Source organism: Callospermophilus lateralis, chromosome 11 (genome assembly GCF_048772815.1).
Source record: "Callospermophilus lateralis isolate mCalLat2 chromosome 11, mCalLat2.hap1, whole genome shotgun sequence".
In the NCBI taxonomy this organism is placed as follows: Eukaryota; Metazoa; Chordata; class Mammalia; order Rodentia; family Sciuridae; genus Callospermophilus; species Callospermophilus lateralis.
The window spans coordinates 92,215,064-92,232,501 of NC_135315.1; the positions used below are offsets into that span (position 1 = coordinate 92,215,064).

At 34.4% G+C, this 17,438-nt stretch overlaps 1 protein-coding gene across 2 annotated transcripts; it reads left to right on the plus strand.

Annotated features, from left to right (window-relative positions):
- Nucleotides 1–538: 538 nt before the first annotated feature.
- On the plus strand, nucleotides 539–11,666 carry LOC143385864 (transport and Golgi organization protein 1 homolog). 2 transcript variants are annotated; one of them, XM_077110537.1, is made up of 9 exons: nucleotides 5,291–5,419; nucleotides 6,264–6,324; nucleotides 6,439–6,474; nucleotides 6,552–6,619; nucleotides 6,730–6,830; nucleotides 7,014–7,151; nucleotides 8,099–8,175; nucleotides 9,782–9,944; nucleotides 10,959–11,666. In XM_077110537.1, exons 2-9 carry the CDS (start codon nucleotides 6,280–6,282, stop codon nucleotides 11,270–11,272), a joined length of 942 nt encoding a protein of 313 aa, XP_076966652.1. In that variant the 5' UTR covers nucleotides 5,291–5,419; nucleotides 6,264–6,279; the 3' UTR covers nucleotides 11,273–11,666. The 2 variants fall into 2 exon arrangements, with proteins under 2 accessions (XP_076966653.1, XP_076966652.1); XM_077110538.1 differs by lacking the exons at nucleotides 5,291–5,419; nucleotides 6,264–6,324; nucleotides 6,439–6,474 and adding an exon at nucleotides 539–615.
- Nucleotides 11,667–17,438: the final 5,772 nt, after the last annotated feature.

Consider the following 17,438-nt stretch of genomic DNA (forward strand, 5'->3'; position numbering starts at 1 on the left):
TGGGGGAAGTTAGGAGAATATAGAGTTAAAAGTAAGGAAAGAAAAAGCTAAAGTCTTTTGTTTTTTAGGTGATCGGAATGAGAAGATCAAAGATCAAATTAAGCAGATGATGGATATCTCTCGGGTATAGTTCTTTGTAAGAGAGTCCCATAGTGCCTGTCAATTCTTCCTGTGCCTCACTTTTAAGAATACCTCTCTTTTCTGCAATTTTTAGACACAAACTACAATATCAGTAGTTGAAGAGGATCTAAAACTCTTACAACTTAAGCTAAGAGCCTCGATGTCCACAAAATGTAATCTAGAAGGTGGGTTCTTCTTGAGAAGAAATTGCCATGTTGGAAAGACTTAAAATTTTATTGGAAAGATAAAGAATGGCTTCTTGCTTTCATGCTTCTTACTTTTCTTGGCACTACTCCCTCAAACAAGTTCTTAAGTCCTTGTACACATATAGAGATAAGCTGTTTTATCCTTTACAGACCAAATAAAGAAATTAGAAGGTGACTGCAATTCACTACAGTCTTCTAAAGTTGGACTGGAAGAGGAATGCAAAACTCTAAGGCAGAAAGTGGAGATTTTAAATGAACTCTACCAGAAAAATGAGATGGCACTACAAAAGTAAGATTTTCATTGTTTGTTATTATTATCACTGTGTGAACTAATAGATAATTTTATCTTTTCTTAAGATTATTTACAATTTCTTCTAGTTGTAATAAGTAGAGATTTGTCTTTTTTCCTTTGTGTTTTGTTTCCTATAAGTTGCATTTTTCTTTCCATCGTCAGTCGTAAGAGTCCTGAGGTAGTTGGAACCATAAACTAAGGCTGTGAGGACATCGTAATCAATTGTCAAATTCATATGAAGGCAGGAAGTGGTAAAATGGTATTAACAGTCACTGATGTGGAAATACCTCTCAAAGTTCTAGACCCTTTCTATGATCCCTCTATTTATTTTAATTACCTTTCATTGTGATCAGTTATGTAATTCTAATGTTTTGAACTTGTATCTCTAACTCTGGACCTTTAAAAATACTGAGTGATTTGGAATGACATGTTTTAGTAGAATAAAAACTTCAAAAAGGAATAATATTTACTTATTGATGGTACAAGTTTTGGACTTGAATATCTCAGATGTTCACACAAAATGGAACTGTGGCAAGGACCTTAGGAGTTATGATTACAGAAGTACTTGTTTGGTGTATATATTTATGTATTAATCTTCTTAGTGTGGAGCTAGTTATTTTTTGAAAGTTCATTTGAAGTTTTTAATCCACAAAAATACTTGAATTCTCTAAAAATAGGTTGTGTCAGATTTTATTTGTTTGCACCTGATTTTACTCTTCGGTATATATATCTTGTAAAGCAAAGACAGTCCTTTTTACAGACCTAACTATTTTTAGGTATTTTGACTTCTGTTGCCTAATTAATGCATTAAATATTGAAACCTTTCCATTAACTTTTCTAAAATTCTGTGATCTCCAAGCGACCTTTTTAGAATCTCAAATTTTTGTTCAGGCCAGTTCTAAATTCCTGGCCTGTTTCAAAGAAACATTTCTTATTTTATCACTTTTTTTTTAAAAGAACACTTGTTTTCTCTGTTCCTATTAGTAATCTGAATGACCTAAATGGCAATTAATTTTCTTTGTAATGCATTTAAATTGTAGCACTATTTTTCTCAACTCCTCCAAAATTTATTCAGTCATCATCTGTGGTTTGTACTCTTTTTACTCATCCCCAGGTACTATGTTAGTTCATGCCTCTGTCATCTTTTCTGTTTCTAACCTAGATCATCTGTCTTCATTCTCCATTTTTTATATTTGTATATAACTTATTTCAAATTCTTAGTAGTTTTCTCTATAGCCACTTGAGTGGACTTTCTAAAATATAAGTCTGTCCATGTGAATATGTGCCTGTGGTTTATGAAGAATTTGCTTTCTATTTGATGACCTGTTCTTTTTTTCTTCCTTGTATCTTTTTAATAGTTTAAATATTTTTAATTATTTTCCTCATCCCCTGTATAAGCTTGATGTAATCATAAATTATAATGGAATTATAATGATATAATAATAATTTTATTCATCTTCTCATAATTTAAAGGCCATGGTATATATTCTGGATTTAATAAAAACCTGACATAGTTTAATAGGTTTATTATTTTTTTTATGGGCTTTAAGTAGCTCCTGAATCAGATAACTGTTGTGGCATTGTATGTTAGTACTTCATATACTGTGAACTCCACAAGACATTCATTCAATTTATACACATATTTAAAGTTTCTGTAGTTCTGCATTCTACACTGTTGGTTTCTTATTTGAAATTATTTTCATTCTATTTGAACATTGTCCTTTAATGATAGATTTGATTAGTGTATCAAAGGTAGTACAAGGATAAACAGAGAATAGTATTTTATCCACTAAATATTGCTACCTTTATAATCTGTATTAGGTTGACATGAACTTCATGATTAGAGTTAAAAAAGTTTCCATTTTTAAAGGATCTTTCTTTTGGCTACTGAATTTTGACTGTTACTTAGTTTTAGCAATTTTAAAATATCCAATTAATTACCATCTGTTTTAAATTTTTTCTTTAAGGAGTCCATTATCATTGTTGTTTGGTCTTATCCCTCCCCTAGTTTCTGTAGTCCTTTCTCTGTTTTTTTAACAGTTGTATTGGGAAGTGCCTAGGTGTAGTTTTCCCCACCCACTTTTCCTCTTGCAGTTATGTTGCTTGGGACCATTAAACACTTCTTGAATTTTTGAGTCTTTTTCTAAATGTTGATTTTACCTCATTCTCTCTTCTGATTATAATAATGCATATTAGAATTTGATTTCCCCTGCCTCCTACATTCTGGATTTACTTCTTCTGGATATTTTCTTCTGACCTGTATTAAAAGCGCTAGGATTTATTTTACTTCCCAAATCTGCTGCTAAAATCATTCATTGAGTTTAGGATTTTAAAAAATTCAGGGTTTAAAATGTTATTTTAGTTGTAGATGGACACAATATTTTATTTTTTATAGGATTTTTTTAAGAGAGAGAGAAAGAGAATTTTAATATTTATTTTTTAGTTTTTGGCAGACACAACATCTTTTTGCATGGGGTGCTGAGGATTGAACCCGGGCCGCACGTATGCCAGGCGAGCACCCTACCACTTGAGCCACATCCCCAGCCCGACACAATATTTTATTTATTTTATGTGGTGTTGAGGACTGATCCCAGTGCCCCACACATGTGGGGCCCATGCTTCACCACTGAGCCACAACTCCAGTCCTATTTCAGTACTACAGCTCAAACCCAGGACCTTGAGCCATGTGCTCCACTATTGAGCTACCTCCCCAGACTCCTTGCTCTTTCTCATAAAGGGACTAGGGTCTTACTGCTTTCCAAGCTATCTTTAATCTCATAATTCTGCCTCTGCCTCCTGAGTATCTTCGACTGTAGGTAGGTCACCACACCCAACTATTTCTTGGTTTTATAGTTTCTAATCCTTTGACAAAATTCGTAATTTTTTTTTCTTCTTTTGTGGTGCTGGTGTTTGAACCCAGAGCCTTGTGCATGCAAGGCAGCACTCTACCAACTAAACTATATTCCCAGCCCTGAAATTCATAATCTTGACTTTACTTTTTTGACTATATAAAGCACAGTGATTTTAAAACATGTGCAGTTAACCCCATTAGGTGGTTTCCTTTTCTGTGGGATTTTTTCTCACAGAATTTTGTCTTATGGAGTGCCTGGTCAGTTTTGATCGGCCAACATTGTTGTGATAATTATAGATGAAGTTTGAGGACTAAGACGAAGTTATCTTCTTATAGAAAAGTGTTGACGTTACTTGAGTAAGATTGTCACTTTAAACTTAGTCAGCAATTAAGATAATTCAAAAATGAGTTGTCTTTTCAATGTTTCAGTATTGTTCCTTTTGGATTTTTTGCCTGTTCATCACTTAAGTGTGCAGTACTTTCTAATCTAAACTCAAAGGCTAGGGCTTTTATTAAGGGTCCCTTTATTGGTAGCCTCTTTTTTCCTCTAAGCCCAGGAATTTAATGAAGGCTTGGTTCAGACTCATATCTTTGTGTTATCTTCAATAGGAGAAAAGTACCTTAAAGTGCCAGCCTTACTTGTAATTCTGAGATTCCTTTTTCTAATGGATCTTGGCCACATACATATATCTTCACTAATTTTTAGCTTGGATCCCTTCAAACACAATTTTATATTTTTATAAAGATGTTTTGATTGTTCTTAGTGCTCTCAGACTAACTCTTTAATAATTGGAAACAAAATTCTCTCTTTTCTTCAAGATTCAGTTTTCTCCATATTCCTTCTTAAGCCAGTGGGGAAAATTATTATATTCCTTTAGGCATCATTTATACCTGAAACAGTGAGCTCTTTTATTCTTTAGCATCTTACAAGGTAACTAGTATATTATAGCCACTCATAAGATACTTGCTGAAGAATTAAATGAGAAGCTATATAAGAATATATAATCCCCTTTTTCTATTTGGTATCAGGAATCCTTTTTTACTGTAGTTCTTCTGATTTATGGAAAATTAAGTTTCAAGTTAATTATCTTTTGAATTGAACTATGGCTAAAGTAGTACAAGGATAGCAGAAAATAGTATTTTTTAAATCATTAAAAAATAATGATTTAAAAATCATTATTTGACTACTTTGTGTCAGTAGATGAACATCTTGAGTTTCATGATCAGAGTTAAAACTTGTCAGTAGATAATACTCTGATAGTGGGTCAGTTTGGCTTCTTTTTCTGGTTGATAGACATTATCAAAACTCAGATTTGTCTTTTTGCTTAATTTACAATTCTTTTGAAATAGATATCTAAAGTGTGAAAAATGTTCTGTGGTTAATTGCATAGCTAAAAGACATATTCTAGAAGATTTTTTCTTTGACTGACTATATCTTTATTATGGTACCAGTCTTGGATTGAGAAAAGAGTTCCTCCATGACAAAGATATACTTAGTGTCCTACCCATGGCAGAAACGAGAAAAGAATTATCCCCTGCTTTATCCTAATATGTTTAATTATGTTAGGCTGATCAGTTCTGATCTTCCACATTGAAGTAAAGTGAGTTTTTATTATCTTACACACAGGAGACTTGCCCTTGGGGCACATGTTGTTTTCACATTTATTTTATTTACTGGTAAGTAGAGAATTAAGAGGAGAAGTTAGAAAATGTAAGTGATTTGCCAGAGTTTGATTTATGAAATTGCAGGTTTGAATTCCTATTTTATGTGCCTAAGCATTTTATAGAATTGTGGGAAGTGATATTCACAAAGAGAAACTTTTGATTTGATAACTGGCTTTATTTTAGGAAACTGAGTCAAGAAGAATGTGAGAGACTAGAAAAAGAGCAGCAGCTGTCAGCTGCAGATGAAAAGGTGGTTTCCGCTCTACAGGAAGTTAAAAATTACAAGTGAGTTCAGTTTCTAAAGGAGGGTGTCAATGTCTAATGAACTAGTGTTAGCTTTCTTTTTAATCTTTTTTTACATTATGTAGATAGAAGAAAATAGCATGGAAGTATAAATAACGAGAGGATATGAACACATTCAATTCACACAGGAGAAAAAATAAATTTCAACTTAACAAATGAAAAATGTTAACAAAAATTTACTTGTACCCAATGGGCAAGACCATAGGGAACTTGGTCAATGCAAACAGTTCTGGGGGTTTTGTATGTTGTAGTAATTCTTTAAGAAATCAGTTTGCTGTGTGTTATATCAAGACCCACAAAAGTGTGGCATTTGATAGACCTTGGAAATCTTCTATGGATATAATTTGAAAAAAAGAAAAAAAGTTTTAAGGAGGAAGATATTTCTAGCAGAATTACTTGAGAACACACTGATGAACAGTTAAGGAAATTATAATTTATCAATTCAGAATCTCTAGCAATTAAATGATAAAGAAGTTATTAGTATTAGGTTTTTATTTTATTTATTTATTTTTGGTGCTTTACTACTAAGCTACATCCTTAGACCTTTTTTTTACTTTGAGACAGGGTCTCAGTTGCATAGGTTCCCACTTAATTGCTGAGACTGACCTCGAACTTGAGATCCTCCTGCCTCAGCTTTTCAATCATTGGGACTATTGGCATGTGGCATTGCACCTGGCCTGTAGTATTAGTTTTGATCACACTGGATTCATATAACTATAGAAATGCTTTTCTTATGTATGATAAAAGTCTTTAAAAGTATAGGTGATGGAATAAAGGGAAAATGATCAGAATGTTTCAAATGTTATTCAATTGTTGTAATTCTTAGGCGGAGAATTGAAGAGATGGAAGAAGAATTACAGAAAACTGAGCGCTCATTTAAAAACCAGGTAGTAATTAATACTGTCCTGTAGTTGCAGGATTCTTTGATATCTAATACAGACAATTATAGGCTATTATAATGAGTCCCTAAAAACATTTTTTTAATGTGTTGTCTTTTTCAGATTGCTATGCATGAGAAGAATGCTCATGATAATTGGGTAAGATTTTTTTCCCCCTTTTCTTTATTTTTTGCATAGCCTACCGCAACTGAATTTGAATATTTTCTCTTTAATAGCTCAAAGCTTGTTCTGCAGAAAGAGCTATAGCTGAAGAGAAAAGGGAATCTGCTAATTTGAGACAGAAGTATGTGATTTTTGTGTCTTACTGTATGTTTTATAGTTTTTTAAGGTTATGCTAGATATTATCTATGATTGCTGTTTCATAATTCAGCCCATTCTTTCTCAATATTCAAGGCTACTGGAAATGACGCAAAAGATGGCAATGCGGCAAGATGAACCTGTGATTGTAAAACCAATGCCGGGGAGACCAAATTTACAAAATCCTCCTCGGAGAGGTAGGGGGCACTTTGTAAAAGGAGCTATTTTATTTCTTGGTGCAGAATGTATGTAAATTACTTTTTATTTCTGTGTGTAATGGTTATGAAATAATCTGAATGATTTGCTAAAGCGGGAGGTGTGGGGGTTGGTATCAGGGAGAAGGCTGCCTTAAAGTAGTAACACGGCATTGTTGTCTTTAGGTCCACTGAACCATAATGGCTCTTTTGGTTCATCCCCCGCGAGTGGTGGAGAATGTTCCCCTCCACTGTCAGCAGAGCCAGCTGGGAGACCTCCTTCTGCTACTCTTAATCAAAGAGATATGCCTAGAAATGGATTTGGTGAGCATTCACATGTTGCTTTATAGTAAACTGCTTCAAGGTTTTGGTTTTTTTTTTCCCTTTTGAATATTCTAATGAAAACATAGAATTTGGGCCTGTAAAATATATAGAAGATAATTTCTTACTTTATCTTAGTGAATGTTTTCTGTAAAATCTGTTCTAGAATAGAAAACATTTTTTTTTCCTGGAGGTCCCTGTATTGTTTTTTCCTTTTAAATTTTACACTGTGAAGTGTAAACCTTTATCTTTAAATTAAATCTCTATGGTGTTCATTTCCCAAATATTATAAAAGTAGCCTTAAACTTTATGTAGCATACATATTTCCAATACGAAATACTGAGTCTTATTTCCAATTCTAAATAGGACTGTAGTCTTGGTAAGATTGGAAGTCAGGTTATACAGACTAAAGAAAAGCCAACCTACACATACTTCAAGTCTATAGCTTAAAGTTTAGGACCAGTACATATTAATTTGCTGTTCTATCAACCCAAGGCAGTTCTTTATTTTACTTAAGTCTCTTCTTAAATTGTGATTTTCGTATTGGGCAACCCATTTTTTTTAAAAATATTTTTAATTGTAGTTGGTGTGGTGCTGAGAATCAAACCCAGTGCCTCACACATACTAGGCAAACACTCTACAACTGAGCTACGACCCCAACCCCTGGGCAACCCATTTTTAATGTTGCTTTCTAGTTATTGTTGAACCCTGACCTGTCCACCAGTGGTTTATTTCTTCTGAAAAATACATACAAGGGCTCTGATCTTTCTTTCCCAAGGGTCAATGGATGGGCCTTTACCTCGTACTCAATGGTCTTCTGAGGCATCTGGGAAACCCATTGCCTCTGGTAAAGAGACCAAGTAATTTCAAAGAATCTGTAATTGTGGATGCAGGATTTTTATTCTTTTCATGTTAGAATAAGTCTGAATCCATTCTTTGATCTCTAACAGACCCAGGATGTGTTCCAGCTCACATGAAGAGCAGCTCCAGAAGTTCTTCTCCAGCTAAGGTGACGGATGAGGGCAAGGTAAGTTCTGTAGTTACTGTGAATCACGTGGTCGTGCAGGAACATGTAACTTTCCTACAGTATTTGCTCTTTGCTTTATCCTTCTTTGTGTTCTATTTGTACTATCCCATTTGTTTTTTAAAAAGCAAACTGTTCCCCAAGAACCTGAGACCCCCTCAGTTTCTACCATTACTTCTTTGACTGAGCATCCAGTTGGAGTAAGTACTTAGAGGTTGAGAACTGAATTGGGTTTTATTCTGTGCATTTCTGGGAAGGATATTCAGAGCATGACACTGATCTTGTTTGCTTTAAACTGCATGCAATATTGAGCTTACTTTTCTCCTTAACTTGGAAATGTGGCTTAAGTGTGTGCAACTATAATGAACTACAGAATGTGAAAAGTTATCACTCTAACTTTATATGGTGTTTTGTGTTGAATGTTCTAAGGCAAAGTAAATTCATTATAAATTATATAATTCATCATTTTTATTTTTGTTTGGAAGAATGCTATTTAAGAATTCCTCCATTTGAGCAAACCCTATTTTGAGTTATTTGAATTAGATTGGTATCAGATTTTATGAAAGTGAAATACTGTTTCAGTGCAACAATGATAATCTGAAATGACCTCTTGAGCCAGTCCCAAGCAATGGTCTCATTTGTTCACATAAGTGCATTCTCTTGTAACTGTGTTGCTATTATATCTGGTAGGTCTTCTGCAGCTCTATAATAAAATAAATTTTTAATTGTTTAGTTTCAAACCCACTACTCATAGGAAATGATAAATCAATATCTCAAATGGTGTACAGTAAATGAAAGTAAATATTAAAGCCTTGTCTTCCTAATTTGTGTATATAGCATTGTGTTGGAAAATACTTCTCAAGTTCCAGTGCATACATATTCCAGGAATATACATCTCTGGAGCAATCTAAGGGCAGCTTAGATAAAACCCCCAAACCCCTTTGTAGTAGAAGATTTAAAAGAGAGCAAAGATCTGTTGTTAGAGAGGAGTAGAGGTGGAAAAAGCATGGCTTGGAGGCAAACCTGGGATTGAGATCCTTTAATATGCAGTGTGGCCTTCAACAAATGATGATAATCCATTTGCTTTTATTCCCTCTTATTTAAAACAAGACAGTCTACTTAAAGATCTCAGAGGTTGAATAATATATGAAAGACTTACTGAAGATACTCTGAATAGTAGCTATTATTACATGGGTAGAGAATGGATTTTTCATTTTATTCTGTTCATTCTTAATATGGAAGTAATGAGCTATTGTGATGAAAGGGAAGTGATGGGGAGGGGGGGACTCCCTTTGAAATAGGTTGTAGTGAATACAGCATGACATACTGGTCAGAAATCACCTCTGTTAATAACCTCTGCCAGTCCTCTTGCCTTTCCCTTTCCTGTGCAGATATAATCAGTAACAAACTGCTCCCTCTTGTGGAATCCTTCTAACTTCTGTAAGCTGTCAGTGGGAATACACAGGAGGGGTGGGTGGAGTTTTGTTGCAGTGATGGTGTTCTCTGGACAGGTGCCTGTTTTGGGTTTTAGCTTTTATCGGTGTTGGTACTTTGTCTTAATACATAGGAATTCCAAAACTTTTAACTGCTTTCAAATCTTAAATTGCAGGTTAATATGGCTATGAAAGGGCCCCCTCCTTTCTCAGGGGCACCCTTCATGGGCCCCCCTATGGGACCCCCGATGGGACGGCCTCCACCACCTCCCTTTTGGTATGGACCGCCATTTCAGCTCGGTGGGCCTTTTGGGCCTCGGCCAATTCCTCCACAATTTGGTATGATGATCTGAACAGTAGTGATTGACTTATAAATCACATTCATCTTTCATTTCTATTGCTTGCTAAAACAGTTTGTTGCTATCTCAGGTCTTAACAATGAAAGGATACAGCTGAGTACATTTTAACTTTTCCTCCAGTTTTCTGGGACATATGGGACACTACATAATCTTATACTGAGATAGGCAATAGCTATCTCATAGAGAAGGATTAGGGGCTATATAGAGAAAAGCCAGAAATATTACTTCTGCAGATGTTTGTTGAAAATATGTTGATATGATATGCATTTCAATAGATGGAAAGGTGGATGAGACACATGCATAACTTAAAATTTTGTCACAGATATGAAAATCCTATAGCATAAAGTTTGTAATCACCCATAATGGAAGCATAAGCAGTAGGTTATAGAATATAGAAAAGGAAAAGTCAAACCCTCCTTACCTTGAGAAAAGTCAGAGGGAAGTGTTAAAGAGGAGGATTTAACAGTGACCTAATAAATGTTGCTGATTTAATTAGGTGGCTGTGGAAGGCCTTTTCCAGGAGGGCATGCACCTTGATTCTGATGGCATGTGTAAAGTCCATGCTGAAATATTTCATGAATTTTTAATGGATACAGTAATAAATAGTGGGATTTCCTTTTATCAAAATTTCTTTGATGTAGTAAAGTTCTTATTTCATAATCTATCATCTTGTCATGGTAATATAGTACTTCCAAATATAAATGGAGCTCTTGTGAGATAGAAATAATTCTGCAATTATATAGTAGGGAAAGAAAAGAGATAAGCCTGGAGCTAGGTAGAGCCATGTTTAAATCCTTAATATGTTGCTTCATGGCTGGTTGGCCAGGCTATAACCTAAACTTCTTCCATTTCAGTTTGCCTCATCTGGCAAGTCAGGATGTTCACCAGTTGATGTTCTAGGCTTGGGAGAAATTAAAGACTATATTAACATACTTGAAATCACCCAAGTTCAGAAATTTCTGGGTATTTACATAACTTCCTTTTTATTTTCCAGGTCCTGGTATGCATCCACCAATAGGCTTCAGAGAATATGCACCAGGTGTTCCACCTGGACAATGGGATTTTCCTTTTGACCCTCGTGGTTTTTTTCCAGGACCTGCACCATTTAGACCTTTAGGCTCATTTGATCTAAGAGAGTACTTCATTCCTGGTGCCCCATTACCACCTCCAACTCATGGTCCCCAAGACTATGGGCCACCACCTGCTGCAAAAGACTTAATGTCTTCAGGCTTTAAAGATGAACCTCCACCTACACCCGATTCTCAGAGTAGTGAGGGCTGTTCACAGGCCTTAAAACAGGGCCCATAAAATTAACCTCTGACACTTAGTCAGAAAGTGGACTATGAACTATTCATTGTGTTGAAGGATTATTGGCTTCAAAATATAAAAGTTTATTTTAAATGGTTTATGTTTTTAGAATGAAGCTGCCTTGGTGCAGTATATATTTGGAGCCAAAATATTTTCCCCCTAAATATCCCCCACTTAAACTTGAGTATCCTTCCAACTTTAAAATGTGCAATAAGGAATACCTTTGTTTTAGTTAATGTAGCATATACAATTGTTAAATGATTTAGGATGTCATAATTATGGACATTTCCTGTGGAAATGCTTTAAGAACATGTATTTCCAGTATCCTATTTTTAGTGTATTCCAGTTGATAACAGAGAAATGGTGTTTTATAAGCTTGAGTTTTCTCTTTAAATATCTGGTCGCAGAGACTGTTACGCTAAAAATGTTTACTCAAAAATCATAAACTTCATTTTCCTTCTTGCTGAAGTTCTTTGTTGTAATAGTTCATAAAAAATTGTTCATTAAAATTCCCCAGTGTCTGTTGATTCATTGGATCGTCATGAGACTTTGTGCCATTGGGGAAGCATGTAAACTCACTCTCAGAACTGAAGATGGTGACTTGGCAGCATATTTCCTGTTGCTCACTGTTAAGGAGGCTGGACCCTGCTCAACTGTGGACTTATACAGAGGAATTTTTTTTACTTGTGAGAAGTCTTGTGGCTCTATTTTTGTAGCACATTCATGTACTTTTTTCTAACCACTGTCCATGTGAGAATGGTTTTCTGAGAATGAGTTTACATTAGTAGCAAGAGTTGTTTGACCTGAAGTTCTACTGCTTTTGCCATTATTGCATTATAACAGTAAAATATACGGTGGTATGTTGTGTCTATAAAAAATAAGGAAATTTCTTTTAAAAAATGTACACACACACTCTTCTCTTTCCCATACCTTGCCACTGATTTTCAAGAGATATGATTAAAAAAATTAGAAAAGTATAATCCTCTGAGAAAGAATGAATGAAACTCTAAGGCTTATAATGTCTTTAATCAGCAACTATGGGCTGAATTAAATTCTTTTTTTTACAGATACTCAAATATATTTTATTTAAAAATCAATTAAAGCAAGTCCTGAATCTGTAACTACTGTCTTTAAAACAATGTTTCTAAGAACTAGCTCTCCAGAGCTGTAATTTTAATTACAGCAATTTTAACAGTACATTTTAAGAGGTTTAAGATTTAAATAAAATTATAAAAGCCTGGTACTTTTGTTTACTGCTAGACCATATTCTTCCATTCTTTAAAATTCTAGAAAGTAATAGGATTGTTGAAACCTAGAACATATCATTGTTCTTTTTGTGTCCCCTAAGTATTCTCAAAATAGGGGCAAAAGCTTCAGTGTGAAACAAAATCTCTGTGAAACAAAATCTCTAAACTACTGAAGATGACTCAGAATCAAAAGGAATTTGAGTCCGTTAGGAAGAATTCAATCTACATAGCCTCCATTTAATATCAGAAGCAGAAGCTGTGTGTAAGAGGAAAACCATATAATAGCTTATGCCATTTTTAACCATGTAAAATAAAATTTAAGTCACAAACACCAATTTTGAATGTATCTTTCAACCTCTACAGGACACAAGGCAATGCTGAAGTTACTATAACTTCTAATTTTAAAATAGCATTTAAATAAAGGTGATGTCAGCTAGGAAGATAGATTTTCAAGGGAAGGCAGATTTATTTTTTTATTCAAAGCAACAGTAGATTTCCCTCTAAAGCCTTTTTTGTATTTATTCTATTAGTAAGCTATAATGTGTTCTACGTAGTTTATCTGAGCAGTTTTGAACCCACCCATAGTTGCCTCTCCTTACATCCATCTGATTGTACCACTTCTGTAGCAAAGCCCAAGGTAGCTGCCCATATACCGGTTGTGAGAGAATACTGTCCCTTGATTCAATTATACTTTTGTATCTCAAAAGTTTTAGAAGTCCTCTCCAGCAAATTGTGTTTGAGTTTAGTTACTAAAATAATTTCATTTGTGAAGCAGTAGTGTTTCAACCTGAAAGTACTACTGCTATAGTTGTAATTATTGTCGAGTGACTCATCCCTTCCCACACTAGAAAGTAAATTTAAACAACTAATTTGTGAGATACAGATTGTTTTGTGTTAATTGCTTCAAGATAAAACCACCTTTTTTGGCGAGGGAGGTTTGGTCATTCAGGTCTGAATTAAAGCTAAGCTGATGACAATGTTCAATTTAAGTTTGTTTAATGCTGATGAAAGACATTCATACAAAGCATCCTCTTTTTTTTCACATAACCCCATTCTTTGGTGGCAGCTGGGGTTGTGGCTCAGAGGTAGAGTACTTGCCTAGCGCAGGCAAGGCCCTGGGTTTAATCCTCAGCATCGCATAAATAAATAGAGGTTAAAAAAAGCATTCTTATGTGAAGGATGCTAAAAGTTTCTTCATATAAATTATCACTTTGAGGGGCTGGGGTTGCGTGTGAGGCACTGGGTTTGATCCTCAGCACCACATATAAATATAAAGGTACTATGTCCATCTACAACCAAAAAAAAAAAGGTTTGTTTTTTTTAAAATTATCACTTTGATATACATGTTTTATAGTCAATGAAAAAACAGAAAGAACAAGGTATCAGTTTTGCTACATTTTAATCGTAGATTTTAAGGGAGTAACTTCAACATCAGTAACATCAAACAAAAGGTACTGAGTACTCCACAGGGTACAGAGTGCTGCCAAGCACCTTGGAAAGTTTACATGACATGGAGAAGATGAGGCCCTTCTCTTGAGAAGTTTACAGTCTGGAAATTTTGACTACTCAGAGTTTCAGTTGAGTGAACATTTTATTAAGGCAAATTCTTCATTTCCTAGAACTACTGTAGACTGAACTATTTTTGCACTTGTGAAATTAACCCAATCCAGATGAAAGAAAAGACTAAATTTGGTTGAGAATTCTTTCAGGCTCATATAGTTTTATTAACATTCATCTAGTAAACAAAATTGACCTAACAGACAACTGAAAAATTAAAGACTAGATCTCTTGAAGTGCAAGGGCTAAAATTACTGTTATTTGTTTTAAAAAGCAAACAGATGGTATGATTAGGGTTTACACTAGTTTAAAAATAGGCCAAGTACTGCATTCCCTTCATGCATTGTTCATTTAAAATAGTGAATATTAAAATACATGGGTGCTACATGTAACCCACAAAAAACTCCTCACAAATCTTTATGTTCTGTGTATCAAATATCCACCTTGTGTACTATGAAAGTTTTATTTATGTCTCATCATTAAGTTAAAAGTAATGTAAATGGTGAAATTATAATAGGCTAATGACCTGCATATTTTCATATGAATGTCAATATATCTAAATAGGAAATAAATGGCAGTTGTATCTACCTATATTAAAAAAAAAATAGAATATCTTTCAGATTTTGCATACTCATCACTTTATAAAGACAAGGTATGCAGGTTTTAAGGTTTCACAATCAGTTGTCAGAAAAACAGCAGTTGTTCCTGCAGGATCTCATTAGCATCTGACTCAATTATTTTTAGATGACATGATTTAAACCCACCCAAAAATTTGTAATTATTCTGAGAGAGATGGTTTTAATGTTAACCCTAGAATCATTAATGTTAACCCTAGAAACAATAGCAATGTGATGTAGAACAACTAATCAACATGACTAAAAATATGCTCACTTTCAGAAAAACAATCTGGTCATCTGGAAAAAAATCACAGCTACAATCTGGGGGCACTCCCATATAAGATATTGATCTGGTCAAGGCACACTATTTCTAAGTAGAACTATCAGATGAGGGTGAATTTAGGCCAGCTCTAAGGAACAGCCTATAAGACAGACCATAACTGATCCAATTTCCTTTCAAAGCAATCTGGTACTATCCTACCCACTTCAATTCAAAAGTTTGAAGTTAATTCAAATCAAAAGACCATATTGGAGCAAAAGTGAGCAAATGTGTAAACTCTAGCACATTCTTATTGCTGTATTTTAAAGTTTGAAGATGAGCATACCTACCACAGCAGTATTGTTCCAGGAAGCAGGGTAGGAACAGTGGTAAATTAGGAAAAGACTATTAATTGCACAATTAATGGAAAAGTAAAAACATGTTTCAAAATCTACAATAAACCTTGTATCCAAAGGAGTCATAACAATGAGGTGCTGGACTTTAGTTCTGTGGTACAGCTTTGCAAGGGACTCACTGGCCTATAGGTACGGCTCACTTCCTGCCTCCTGAAGGATGAATATGCTACCCAGAGCTATGATGGTTTCTACTGAGTGGTAAAATTCACAGAAATTCCACACTACTCATGTCAGAATCATTCCTTGTGCAAAGTTTGATGTAGATGAAGATAAAGTGGTTTCTTGGTCAATAACTGCAATTTCTTTCTTTTAAAGTCAGTGGGTTTCTTGTATCTGTAACCACAATAGAAAGATGATTGTTTAAAATACTTTGATGATTGATTTACTCCAATGTTACATTCTCGATAAGAGGGACTAAGAAGAAACATGAACCAGTAACCATTAGAACAGTATGAATCCTATATGTATATCACTTACAGTTCTATTACAATTGTCCCAGGTTTAATCTCATCCATCTCCATGAAAGCAAAACACTTGGTGCTGGTAAACCTTTTTTTAGGCTTGTAGTGTTTGAATTCAAAGAAGATAGCTGCACCTAAGGAATTAAAACAAACCACATAAGCCAGAGACCACATATTTCTTATGTGTCACCAGAAGCCTATGATTTTACAAAGTAACATGTGTCAAACAGTCTGATGACACAACTGTTGATAACTCACTGTGGCTGTCACTCCAAGGTCTGAGTGACATTTCTCCATATCATTTAATTCTACAAAGTACAACAAAATTGTATAGCAAGAATGTAAGTTATGTACACAGGTAGAATCATAAACTACCAAAGAATATAAAATATTAAATACCACAAGAAAAACAGAAGTTACTTAAGTATCAGCAGTACCTATAGAAATGGTTTCAATAAGCACCTATATTAGATAGAATAGAAATTTAAAAGAGTTCCTTTGATATTTTATTTCTCTCCCTCCTGAAACCACCATGCTCAGATTGTCCTTTCCATATTCTTACAAACTAACTGCCAGTTATAGTACCTTTTTACCCAATGCATCTTATTGAAAGAAAAAATAATTCTTTAACTGTTAGAAAGTAATCATTAGGTTCCTAAAAGGACTTAAGGTAATTATTAGAGAACCTGCTTCCTTAACTCTGTATTATGAGAAAAACTTCCCTGTCAAATAATATTTAACCACATTATTACACAACTAGATAATGCAACTGCTAATTCTCATATTTTTTAAAAAATTGTTGATTTGACTTTCTTTAAGTCAATATTCATAACTATGTGACATAAGATCTTGTGTTAAGTACACTATCAACACAAACCCAGATAAGTACTGTCCTTAAGAAGTCCTTAAGAAGTCAGTAACTGATAATTACAAACCTTTGGTTAATTTTTCAATATGCTTCTGGAGCTCAATGTCCACATTAAAATAAACATATGTATCTTCTTTTCTTGAAGCCACAGGAGTATCTGGCACAGGAGTTAAATCTATGCCATTCAGATCTGGAGAAACAAATAAGTTTCTGCTTATGAGCATTCACATATACAGACAGAAAATCTAGAAACTGCAAAGGTTACAGTTCCTAAAGAGGCATGGAAAGAGCTGAGAGGAGATTCTCAGGCTAAGAGATTATTTGGTGTGACCAAGTATGTGAGAGTTGTTGAAGTTCATGGGGTATGTGAAGAGAAATGAATATAGACTGGATAGGAGACCTCATGAAGGAGACAAGGAAGCCTTTACATGGCCAAGTGGACAAAACTTGATCTTCATAGTGAAGTGGTAAAAAGAACAAACATGTTTTCCTTAGGGAATAGCCCACTATATTTTTCTATGCAAAAAAAAAAAAAATCTGGAGTATATAATTTGCCACAATGGAGCTCTGCCACCAATTTCTAACTTTGATCAAGTATATGGCTTATTTAGAAAAGTCTTTAAACCTAACCTTATCATAATTTCCCTGTTAAGAACCCAAAATGGATGAGAACAGCCAACAAAAACCCTTTTGTTAATGAATAATTTTTCATATATATTATCTAAATTCTGGTTATACTGT

What these genes read in the sequence shown, in the direction of transcription:
- LOC143385864 (XM_077110537.1), top strand. Translation starts at nt 6,280, where the DNA reads ATGGAAGAAGAATTACAGAAAACTGAGCGCTCATTTAAAAACCAG. An exon ending in ACAAAATCCTCCTCGGAGAG is followed by an intron (nt 6,831 to 7,013) that starts GTAGGGGGCACT and finishes TGTTGTCTTTAG; the next exon opens with GTCCACTGAACCATAATGGC. An exon ending in AGGTGACGGATGAGGGCAAG is followed by an intron (nt 8,176 to 9,781) that starts GTAAGTTCTGTA and finishes CTTAAATTGCAG; the next exon opens with GTTAATATGGCTATGAAAGG.